Source organism: Manduca sexta, chromosome 8, assembly GCF_014839805.1.
Source record: "Manduca sexta isolate Smith_Timp_Sample1 chromosome 8, JHU_Msex_v1.0, whole genome shotgun sequence".
Taxonomy (NCBI): Eukaryota; Metazoa; Arthropoda; class Insecta; order Lepidoptera; family Sphingidae; genus Manduca; species Manduca sexta.
In genome coordinates this window covers 4,544,727-4,556,997 of record NC_051122.1, presented here as the reverse complement: position 1 = coordinate 4,556,997, position 12,271 = coordinate 4,544,727, and the positions used below count along the sequence as shown (strand labels likewise).

At 33.0% G+C, this 12,271-nt stretch overlaps 3 protein-coding genes across 3 annotated transcripts; 2 read left to right on the top strand and 1 right to left on the bottom strand.

The window, feature by feature from the left end:
* The first annotated feature begins 132 nt into the window (after positions 1 to 132).
* On the top strand, positions 133 to 838 carry LOC115442743 (UPF0729 protein AAEL015238). The gene has a single exon (XM_030167893.2). It carries the CDS (start codon positions 273 to 275, stop codon positions 519 to 521), a length of 249 nt encoding a protein of 82 aa, XP_030023753.2. The 5' UTR covers positions 133 to 272; the 3' UTR covers positions 522 to 838.
* Positions 830 to 9,429, bottom strand: LOC115442730 (46 kDa FK506-binding nuclear protein). The gene is made up of 8 exons (XM_030167878.2): positions 9,173 to 9,429; positions 7,889 to 8,116; positions 6,924 to 7,096; positions 3,398 to 3,567; positions 2,906 to 3,128; positions 2,421 to 2,585; positions 1,943 to 2,115; positions 830 to 1,776 (listed from the first exon to the last, which is right to left on the bottom strand). Exons 1-8 carry the CDS (start codon positions 9,180 to 9,182, stop codon positions 1,695 to 1,697), a joined length of 1,224 nt encoding a protein of 407 aa, XP_030023738.1. The 5' UTR covers positions 9,183 to 9,429; the 3' UTR covers positions 830 to 1,694.
* Positions 9,430 to 9,954: 525 nt separating this feature from the next.
* Positions 9,955 to 11,634, top strand: LOC115442753 (40S ribosomal protein S17). Its single transcript, XM_030167906.2, has 3 exons — positions 9,955 to 10,120; positions 10,265 to 10,416; positions 11,358 to 11,634. The coding sequence occupies exons 1-3, from the start codon at positions 10,118 to 10,120 to the stop codon at positions 11,602 to 11,604; spliced, it is 402 nt and encodes a 133-aa protein (XP_030023766.1). The 5' UTR covers positions 9,955 to 10,117; the 3' UTR covers positions 11,605 to 11,634.
* The last annotated feature ends 637 nt before the right edge of the window (positions 11,635 to 12,271 follow it).

Below are 12,271 nucleotides of genomic sequence, written 5' to 3'. Positions count from 1 at the left end.
CCTTTCATCATAAAAAATATCGTAGTTTATGGTACCTCCTTAAGGAGTAAATCAAACCAAAAAAAAAAAAAAGTTTATGGTGTTTAGATGACGTTTGACATCACTCATTTGTAACGTCACTGTCAAGTGTCAAGTTTTCTTTAGGACGTCAATTGTCAAAAACCCAATCTCGAACTCATGCATTGGAATCATAAAAAATAATAAAAGCAAGGTCAAATTTCAATAGTTTCGTCAATATCCTTGTGCAGTAGTTGCTTGACATACAATTAAATATGGTGTGCGTTCCGTGCTTTATAATTCCAGTTCTTTTGTTCCTGTGGCACAAGTTTATACAACCCTACGTGCTTCGCTTTTGGAACCCATGGGCAGTCAAGGACGCGGATGGAAACGTAAAGACAGAATTTCCATTCCAATGTGAAGGAGGCGTTTGTATGTTCAAACGAAAACAAGATGACAAGGAACAAGACACACAAGCACAAAATGAAACTAATACACCAGACAACAGAATAAAAGCAGATTGACGCATTTTATTTTAAGTTATAATTTAATTAACTTGGAATTATCCACCCAAAGTGACCGCGAGACTATATTTTCAATACTATCAAATATTAACCTTGTTATTGTCTCTAGAAAGTTCTAAGGCACTTCCTACTGCTTATTATACCATATAATAGTATTGTGTTAGATATTAATTAATGATAAAGATTACAAAGAGGTACCATCATTGTGCAGCATTTCATTTAAGATACTAAGTATCTATTCAATTCAAATGAATAAATAACTGTCTACATTTCCATAAGTTTGTAAAACTATAAATAAAACAAAAATATGTATTCAATTTGTAATTTTATTTAAACTGAGCTGAAGAAATGAAACATGTTTTGTGCAATCATACATGATGGTATTTTATGTGGTATTTATTAATCAATACATGCATAGTCATAGATGTAATCAGTATTTAAATACTATTGCTATTGAACTTTGGCCATATTGGGACAAAACTTGCACATAGATCGCACCTGTGCACTTTTATAATCAATTCAGTTCAAAAATTAAAGTAAAAAAATAGCTACTCTTAGAATTGGATTCATAAAAGGGCACCCAGTAAGCGACATTGTTTTCAGAAAATAAATTCAGCATCAGTAAGTCATTATAATTTCGTCAAGTTTAATCCTTATGACATACCTTACATTTAACTTATAATGAAAAGTCCTAACAAATAGTGTCTGCAACAGCATTTCTTGAACATTGTTACAGACACTATATATTTGCATTAAGTGTGTGTCATCCTATGCCATCATATAAGAACCTGAAATTTTATACTGAACACTGTAACTATGGACAAAGTACATTTCCTATGTATATGGGAAGTCACTGGGTGGTTAGCTACCATTGGCATAGACAAGACAAAATGGTAGGTTTCAAAAAGTCTGTTACGTCTTATTATCAGTATTTATCTTTACTTAAATATATTTGCTAGTGTGTGACAAATTAAGTTTCACCTAACTGCCCCAGCAGGCGGATAATGTTTTATTATATAATCGAGAAAAATGGAACAGAGGGCAAAATACATGCTAGAGACAAAAGTAGACACACACTGTACATTCTTTCAATGGCAATCACACACCAGCATTTATGAATACACCGCAGTCCATAACTGGCTTGGAACAAATACGAAAGTAATTTTAAACAAATCACTTGACATTTTTAAGCTCTACTTCAAACACAAGGGTCGAGTTTGGTGGGATCACTGGTGGGGACCCTTTTGCTCCATATCTGTGAAATGAAATACATGCTTGATATGTGTACATAAAATACAATATTTTAATTTATTACTGGCATATTGTTTTGTAACAAATTGAAAACAAAATGAATTGTCTAGCATGAAATACATAGTATTATTACTTAGCAGCATTAGATAAATGAGAATTTATAAACTTACGCCATTGCAGGTGGGCAGATGATCTTCCTTTTGCCTCCAACCTTCATACCGTTGACACCAATATCCCAGCCACTGATTACTTCCTTACCACCCAAACGGAATTTGAACCCAGGCCCTTTGACGCAGTTATCAAACATTTTGTTGTTTTGCTTCAGGCGACCTTCGTAGTACACCTACAAAATAAAATATCAATGTGATAAATTTGGAATGTTCCTAACACGTTGACTGCGGCTCAGTTAACTATTGTGTTTTTTGGGTGCGTTGCGCGTGCGGCCAGGACATAACTAATACGTGCCTATCTGAGAATGTCTCACCGACTCGCGTCGCGCCGATACCCTTCGTGCGAGGCGGCCGCAATGGTTAGATCATTAGTTTACGGCGAAGTCAATGTGTTCATATCGTAACAATGATTGGAATATTTACTTTTACTACTATCAAAAATAAATAAAGCTATTAATTTACATTTCAAATGACTAACCATGACAGTTTTGCCGGGCTTTGCAACAGGTCCATTGCCAACTTTCAAGTCCTCGATCTGAACACCACCGCTGAGGCTTTTCTTTTCTTTCTTGTCTGCTGGGGCCTCCTGCTGCTCTTTCTTTTCTGGCTTTTTCTTCTCAGCCTTTGCTTCGGGCTTTTCCTTCTGTTCATATTATAAAAAAACATTGCTGATAACTGATAACTCAAAATATATTAGACAATGTCAAAGGCAAAATTCTAGGATAGCAGACCATTTTATTTTTTTGTTATCCTAAACATTGACTATCCCAATGCATAGTAAACTTCCTTGTGATTGTTATCTGCATCACATAGTAATGATTCTTGTTGTGCATTAAACATTAACTTCATCAAAATTACAAAACTTCCATACAAAAATATCATGGTGTCAAATAAATATACCACAAAGTAGAAAAACCTTAGAAAGATGTTCAAATAATAAAATGTAATATTTGTAATATGCACCTTAGCTTTCTCAACACCGTTTACTTGCGGTTGTTTTTTTTCCTGTGCCTTTTGTTTCTTCTTGAGGCGTCGTTTCTGCGACTTGGTCAGTTTGGACATGTCGATCTTGGAGTCATCCTTGCTGGTGTCGAGGGTAGTCTCCGCTTCCTCAGAGGATTCTTTCTCATTCGCCTCATCGGCATCTTCTTCCTCTTCCTCTTCTTCATCGGAATCTTCCTCATCCCTAATGACAATAATTATAATATGATAAAAAAGCAAATTTTTTTATTGTTGGATAAAGTTATCAATCAAAAAATGTATAGACTGACTAAATACAAAAGTAACAAAAAATAATTTTATTCATATGAATGATATTTTTAGTTTGCTAATGTTGCAATGCTCTATCTTAATGTTGATATAACATAATCGAAAACCATTTTATAATTGACGGCTAAAACCACTACGAGCTACTACAATAAGTTTTTACAACTTCCATAATTATCTAGTACATACTCATCACTTGCTTCCGCAGAGGTGTTCATTTTGAAAGACTCGTCATTCTCATCAGAGTCAACCTCATCACCGTCCAGCAACTTCTGCAATTGGTCAGCAGCATCATCTTCATCATCATCCTCATCTGAACTCTCAGCTGCAGCAGCTTTCTTGGGTTTAGCTTTTTCTTGCTGTAACAAGGATTATATGGTGTGGATTCTAATCTGTTTATCTTATATTAAACTATACTTTATAGGAAATCAATACTAAATGATAATATTTTTTAAATGTGAATTGTTTCGCTCACTGTACTCATCTAAATGGCCATGGGTAAAATTTGCGGTAACTGCACAAAACATTCCTTGTGTAATTTTGTACAAATTATGGATCTTTACCATATAATGTTCCGAATCAACTCTAACTATGGTTTCCATTATCCACAAAAAAAAGAGGCCAATGATCTCTCCAAACCCAAACAAATACTGAGGAATTCAAGTTTCTAATACTTTAATAATATGACCACTTGGGTTTTCATTCATATAAATGATAGTGGTTTCGAAAATTTCAGCGCGCTAAATTTGTAAATTAAAGAATGCGCAATTAACTCCTGTCAAATATTCTATAGAGAAAAAAAAATCCAACAACTGAGGTTACTTCTATCTTACAAATGAGTTAGTTCTTCCAATAACTCTGATGCGCGTCGTTTTTATGCAATAGACAAAACAAAGGTGAAGTCTTATGGGACCCGTCTTATTTGTGTTAAAGAAAGAAAAAACCCAGTAGATCTTTGCAGCATTTATACTATTACAGTGGAAATTCGATTAGCCGGACCTTAGTTAAACGGTTTCACGATTATTATTATTATTATTATTATATACATCAGGCAGGCAGTTGAAACAACTGATAATGCCCGTATCTCGCTATTACTACAGGTTTTCATTTGCTGCTAAGTAATAATAATTATACTGTGGTAACCGTGAGTCTTGTAGCAATGAAAGCTTGAATAAAACTCAAAAACTTCTAACCCAATAGGGGACCGGCCTGTGCTTGATTTTGTACATTATTCTATATGTAACGGTTAATAATACGAAAAGAAGCTCTCCTGCGAAAACTGCATAAAAAATTGTTAAAAAATGAGCGAGTAATTCATATTTAAAATATTGTAATGTGCAGAAGCGGGCGCGATGTGGGGATATCGCTTCATCTCTTTCTTTCGCACGCGTCGTAATTCCCGATGACGTCACATGTGGGTATTTCTGTGTCCTGTAAATTACCCCTTCCACCGAAATTCAAAGACTTACAACTTATTGATTTTTTACCGGATTTTAATAATTCCTTCTGTGTTATAATTTATATTATGTATATATTTGATAATAGTAAAGAACAAAAATTTGTCCGGTACCCTATTATTTTTTTTTTTTAACAAAAGGCAAACTAAATTACTCTAAATTAAGGCGATACCTCAAGGTCCATTTTCATACATTTTGTTTCGGCTTTAATCTGGGTAACTAAACAAGTATTGGCAAGTAAAGAATTTAAATTCATGTCTAGTTAGTGATTAGTTCTCGCAGTTGAAGAAAAAATGTAAAAATAATTAATAATAATGGATATTTAGGCCTTTAAAATTTAATATGACGAAATTTTAAAGGCAGAAATATCCATGATTATTAATTATTTTACATTTTTCTTTCAACTGCGAGAACTAATCACTAACTAGACGTGAATTTAAATTCTTTACTTGCCAATACTTGTTTAGTTACCCAGATTAAAGGCGAAACAAAATGTATGAAAATGGACCTTGAGGTTTCGCCTTAAATAAAAATCTCTTCATCATACATTCAATTATCCGAATTTCAGAATGTGTGAATGGCTTGAGACAAAAATTTGTGCAGTTAATGGAGTCCACCTCAGAACAAGAACAAGCATAGAAGGAATCTAAATTACCCTCATATACTTGTCCTTTTTTTCAAATAGGCCAAAACAGTTGAAAAGAACGAGACAAATATTATGTTGCTAAGGTCGGCTTGCGTACACTTTAAAACTTCAGCGCGTGCTTTTCAAAAGTGGCTGCATGTTTTGTAATATTTTTGTTGTTAATTCTAATAAATACACAGTGCTGTTTAAGTATAATATAGCCCTATGAACAAGCAATGGCCTGCGTTATTATGGGGTGTAAATCTCATTCTTGTCGTAAAGAAAATGAAACTGAAATCATCAGCTTCCATCGGTGAGTAAACAAAAAACCTAATATATTTGCTTAAACCCTGTACATAAGTGCAAAAAGTATTATTAATTAATTTTTATTACGCTGTAGTCATATTATAATCTGCTGTTGGTCATTCGATACAGTAATTATTAAGTATTTTTCATTTTTATCAATTTACGTAGTCGTGTTCAATAGTGTTGTTCTGCATATTCTGTCGATAACATAGATGTTAATATATTGTAGTTGACTATTTTGCATAAATTGCGTTTTACTTTCAATATACGGTGGTGAAGTGGTAAAAGCCACTTGGAAACCGTGCGCGAAGGCTGGGGGTTGAGGAAACTATCTGATTTTCATAGTGTGTTTCATTGCAGATTCCCCACAGATGATGCTATGAGGCAAAATGGATCGTTGCCATAGCTCGTCCCAATTGGCATTGAAAAAACAGCACCGTGTTTGCTCTATGCATTTCGACAAAGTTTTATTAACTTTGAAATAAGTTATCAAACATATGTGACATGAATGATACCGCTGTGTTTTAATTTTATTGTCCCATTTTAGTAGCTTCTGTCAAATCACACCTCTAGGGTATCTTTTAATCCCTAAGAAAGTCAGAAAAGAACAGAAGGCGTACTGGCTTTCTCCTAAACGAAATTCCGGCCGATTTCTTGTTTGTTACTTACAGCGGTTTCCATTCCTTCCGAAATTTCTAAGATTTTCTTAATTTAATAATCTAAATGCTAAACCATTTTTGTGTGAATGACGTTTTGGAAGGCATGGAAACTGCTGTAAATAACTAATGAAAATTGGATAAAATTTAGCTCGAAGAGAGCCGGTAGTTCTATAGTTTATTGTAATTTAACAGCTTCTTAACGAGTGATTTTATATACCCAGACCTCATTTGGTACTTGAATACCAAATTAGGGTTTTGATATCTTTTTTTAACCTTTATCTAAAATAGCATTTTGCAACGGTTTGTAGTTGACTGACCGAAAAGTGTTTATTTTAGCAGGTCTTTGAATTTACCATAGCCGATAGACAAAGCATCTATCGATATCGATAAGATGTCAGAAGAGATCACAACACAATTAAATTTCTTGCTGTCAAAGACAGAGTACACTCAAATGTCATAATGTTACTTCTATGCTTCTCATTGTTCTGAGCAGTCCACTGTATTAAAAAATATTACTCCACAGAATCAATAATGACAAATGATTATATACTGTTTCATAGCTGTAATACAGCCAACATAAAGTATACTTTATCCACAACAACATAACAAATTCTCAGTTCTACAGTTTCTAAAAAAAAGTAAAAAAAAAAGTTGTCTTCTCAACTAACCTTTGCCTTCTTACTGCTGGTGGCTTCAGCGTTGTTCTCTAATTTTCTCTTGTTCTTGGCGGGGACCAACACTGGTACCTCTTCTTCTTCTTCATCACCTTCCTCATCCTCGTCAGATGCCTCGTCTTCAAACTCAGGATCCAGGTAACCCGTTAAGTGGATATTGCACTTGCCTATAACAACATTTTAAATATTAATATTCTATAGGAAATGTGTACGACGAAAACTCTGCCATCTGGTGGCGCAATCTGGATCTTATACCCTATCAATACTTGACAATGTTATAAAGTATTCATGTTAAAAAAATAAAAAATTACATTTAACTTGTTAATAATGCATTGTATGTCTAGATGCTACGAATCAAATCAAATGGTATGAAATCTATAACATTCTCCACAATAGTATCTACTTATATTCCATGGTTATATTAATAAAGTCGAAAATAAAAAATAGATAAAAGTATGAGTTACAAAACTTTAAAAAAGAAATTAAACCTCCTTCAAAAACCACTAAAAGCCAAAAAAATATTTAACATTACCCATGTACTGGTAACTAATTAAATATGATTTCCATATTTCTTGTTGTTTTAATGAGTCACCAACATCAAAATTGGTTACCATATTAAATTTTTTTTTGTTTTTGGTGCCTATTCAGACAGTTGATTTTTAGATAAAAAAAAATTTTTTTTCTTGTTTTAGTAGCAAATAGACTGTGTCATGACATAGGCATGCATTACAACTATTGCGTCGAGGTGTTATACCTCTGTCTATCCTTGACAGTCATATACATATATGTATGGAAAAAATCAAAATTAATCAAACCAAACATAAAAACACTACAGAAATAATCACAAGCAAATTGCAATCTTATTTACTTGGATGTCTTACTCATTCCAGTTATTTTATTTTAAAAAACAAATTACTGAACCAATTTGGAAAAAAATAATAATTTAAGAAATGTCTTACCATTGGTTAGGAAAGCAATAGAGTCACCGGTCTTGAAGTACAAGTCGAGCGGCACCTGAATGCATTTGTTCTTCTGCAGCGTGCAGACGAGGAAGTTCTTGTTGTCAACAACAACCATGACCTGGCACGACTCATTGTCGCCCGTAGATGTGTCCATAGCAGCCTGGGAAATGTGGAACGGCTTCTCCACCACTTGGGTGTACCGTTTGTTTGGCTCCACAATGAGTCCTGGGTAAAAATAATTATTTAGTCACTACTTTGATCTAGTAGAAACATACTTGAGATGTGAATTGTGTAATATTGACTTGCGACACCCTATCCAGGTGAAAAAAAAAATTTTTTTGTTAGTTGATTGCAATTCTCTTGCCAATATGACAATTTGCATGGCGTCAGCTTGTGGGATGGTAAAAACTTAGTAGAATGTAGATCCACTCATTACTGCCTTTCGAAAATGAATTACTGACTTGATTACCCTAAAAATTCACAATACTTTTAACTCATCCCAAATTGATATAAAATTATTTTTAGATCATGAAGGTTTATCGAATACTTAGTTATTGGTAATCCTTATTTTACCAAATTTTGTCTAAAAAATAAATTGCTTTCCTTTATTTCTAGAAAGAGAAGCTTGATTCAAGCAATACAAAATTGAAGCCACATGTTGAGAAATATTGTGTAATTTTGTGGTTAGCAGCAACATAAGACAACCTTTATGTTCAAATATGATCACTTATAAACACATTTTTTTTTACTTGTTGCAAGGAATATATCAAGTACTAGGCACTTTAGTACCATAGTTTAACAATACTGCTCTAAAATAAAAATATTTAGATAAATATCGCTTAATGATCAATGTTGGAACAACATAGTACATACATCCAGATAATGACCATGCAGACGAAGTACCTACATGTTAATATCTGATCATCACAAATCTAAGTTTGTAACGTGTGTGATGACTGAAAGTTCAACCTGCAGCTAGCATTTTTACATTTTCAGGTTAATTAGCGACGTTTAAGAATCATATCAAAAATTATATAGGCAGCACAATTCCGGAAAAAGACAGCTAATTCTGTAAAATTAAAACTGCGCTATTCGCAATAGCTGACATGCCTCAAGGGCCGGTGCTTTCATTAAAAAATTGGTAAGATCTAAATAATTCCAGACAATTGCACAGTAAACAGTTTTAAAAGTAATGAAAACTTTTAAAAGTAATGACAAAAACGTGCCACCCCGGAGGGCTAACGGCCAACACGTGGTGGTACTTGCCGGCACATTACTTACCCCAAAACATTTTGCTGATGTTATAGGCTTATTTCCTTTGATGACTAGATACGTTGATGTAATTAACAATAAGTGGGATAGTCAATTGTAATGCACTGTTCCGGAAATCTTTTCTCAACGATACGAACCACAGCAACTTTTTAATGCATGTGGGCTTTAGGCTAACGCGGCAAAAATTACCCAGTTTCAGCAGAAAATGGAGAAATCCATAAACTATAGAGTAAACTATAGAGTCTGCTTACTGCTGTAGAGATTTAACTTTTGACAGTTGCAGCAACGCTACTATTGAAAAAAAAATATAGCTGTAAAAAGTGATTACTCTACATCGTTATTTTATATATTTATAGAATAGTAGATGACACAGTGAACTTCGTATCACCTACATTTTTTGTATTTTTTTGCAGTGTATAAATATGTAATGATGGTCTTTCACAAATATAAGATCAAAATCCAAATCGCTCTAGCCATTCTCGAGTTTTAGAGAAGCAAACCAACAGCAATTGATTTATATAGATTGGAAAATATTAAATATCTTTGTAATTTTTTGAGTCCTTTAAACTTAACGAAATATTTAAATAAAATACAAATCTCGCCAAAAAATCCTCAAGTCACTCAAATTAAAAAAAATACTTATGTTTACTTCTTACATTAGCGTTTATAACATATGCAAGATAAGGTATGAACTTAAAGTAAGTAAGGTAGGTAGATACTTCCTCTAGGGGTAAGGAGTAACATTTTAGCTGTAATAGCGGATTTTTTAAATTTTATAACAGTTAGTGTTGCATACTGAAAAAATGTATTCAATGTTTTAGGTAGGTATAGAATGTCATCCTTAAAAATATCATAGACAATAACTTGTTCTTTTTTTAGCCGATACGGCAATACAAGAAGAAAACAAAAAATCTTTCTTTCGTATCTGTCAAAAAAGAAGGCAGTGTTTCAGCCATGGTAAAATATTTAATTTTGTCATAAAATCGTAGTGTATCATTGTAATCATAAGTTAATGTAACATAAAGATGCAAGATTCGTCGCAAGGTATATTTTATTGTTAGTAACGTGTGTTTATTTTACAAATAATTTCTAAATTTACAGGGTCGTGTCAGGACTAAGACCGTCAAGAAGGCGGCTAAGATTATCATTGAGAAATACTACACAAGATTGACTCTTGATTTCGATACAAACAAGAGGATATGTGAGGAAATTGCTATCATTCCTACCAAACCCCTCCGTAATAAAATTGCTGGGTGAGTACTGAGTATCCATTCTCGTGTTTTTAGTAATTGTGTTCTAATGTTCATTGGTTTACAAATAGTGTTTATACACTTTTTTATGTTTTTGATTTAAAATATTTGTTACAATAGTTATAGTTATTCTAATGTAAATGTAATGTAAATAAAAAGCAATCTTCGTAAGTTACGCTTCATATTTTAAGGTTATAATTTAGGGTTTAGAATAAAAAGAGTATTTATACTCTAATATATCTCCATTTCATTTTTGTTTTCAAATTTATAAATGCCATTCAAAAGAGAAAACAATGTATACCTACCACTACATAATATTTATTTTATTGTTTTTATAACACTAACAATTATATTGTAGTAAAAAGTATTATTTTTAGCTGCTTACAAGTCATAAGAAGGAAGATAGTTATTAACATCATTTCAATAGTAAATCTACCACATGAAAGATTTTACTTCAGAATGAGGTGTCAGTTAATGATGTTTAAGTACAGTCTGCTACATAAGTAACTGAATTCAAAACTTCAAATTGCCTATACACATAAATTTTAATTTTAAATATTTTTTTATGTGAAGTAAATTAGTTTCCTCTTATTTTTATGATTCCTTTTTTTTAAACTATATAAGTTAAACTTTTGAACTAATTCAGCTACTTATGTAGCGGTCTGTATGTATGTAAATCATAGATCCTACCTTATGACCTAGTTTGTCATTCTACTTGGGGCTGTGACCTCTTTGATTTCCAACTAGTGTTTGGTATAACTTACAGTTTTATTAATTACTGAATTTTGAATTATGCAGAAACATAAAATAACAATAAATAGTTAACATACAAAACAAAAATAACTAGTTTAGAATAATATTTTCCCTCCTGGGAAATATTGTGAAGTTTTCACTGGCCACACATAATATTTGCACAGCATAATAATGTGAGTAACATTGTGCAGGTTTGCCACCCACTTGATGAGGCGTCTCAGACACTCCCAAGTGCGAGGGATCTCCATCAAGCTGCAAGAGGAGGAGCGTGAGAGGCGTGACAACTATGTGCCTGAGGTTTCTGCTCTCGAGCATGACATCATTGAGGTGGACCCCGACACCAAGGACATGTTGAAAATGCTTGACTTCAACAACATTAATGGTCTGCAGCTCACTCAGCCCGCGACACAAGGTGGTTACGGTGGCAGACGTAATTAAGTTAAGAATAAAACATAAAATATAACTGCAGTTTTATTGTTTTTCTTCATGATACCTTAAATGAAGAGATAGATATATGCCTATTTACCACTGCCCTGTGTTGGACATCTGCAATGAATACAACACTTTTATTCTTCTAACAGACAGAATTCTTCTTTTCTTAGTCATAGAGTAAGTAATATGTAAGATTATAGGCCTCCAAACACACATCTTGTGCATTAACTTTGTGATTTAGAACATTATAAATGCGCGCAAGTAACGCAAATAAAGTCAAACTAGTTTCTATTCTCTAATAATTTAACAATCGTTTTAATTAATTTAACTTTGCATAGTATTGTAATCTCGGATTCTAATACTCTGTGACTAATGCGAACAACTGAAGTTTAATGTGTACTAGACCAGTGAACGGCGACAAGAGCGTGCAGCCAGTAGGGTTTTAAAAAATCTGATTTTAATTTGAGTGATAAACATGACTAATTAACTGTAAATAATAACATGTTCGGGCTTTGTATTTTTAAACTAACTCCAAAGAAGGAAGGTTCGTAGATAGAAGATACTAAACGAAGCATATATTCAGCGATATTTTTTTACTCCCTTGTCCGATTTTATTGACACCTACCTACTGTTTGAGAACGATTCCCATTTTAATTTAATTAGTATAGAATCT

Excerpts from the sequence above, each read along its gene's own strand:
- LOC115442743 (XM_030167893.2), top strand. The coding sequence starts at position 273 with ATGGTGTGCGTTCCGTGCTTTATAATTCCAGTTCTTTTGTTCCTGTGG.
- LOC115442730 (XM_030167878.2), bottom strand. Across the intron at positions 3,568-6,923 it reads CCAGCAGTAAGAAGGCAAAG|CAAGAAAAAGCTAAACCCAA; the intron begins GTTAGTTGAGAA and ends TCCTTGTTACAG. Across the intron at positions 1,777-1,942 it reads ATCTGCCCACCTGCAATGGC|ATATGGAGCAAAAGGGTCCC; the intron begins GTAAGTTTATAA and ends TTCATTTCACAG.
- LOC115442753 (XM_030167906.2), top strand. Across the intron at positions 10,417-11,357 it reads CTCCGTAATAAAATTGCTGG|GTTTGCCACCCACTTGATGA; the intron begins GTGAGTACTGAG and ends AACATTGTGCAG.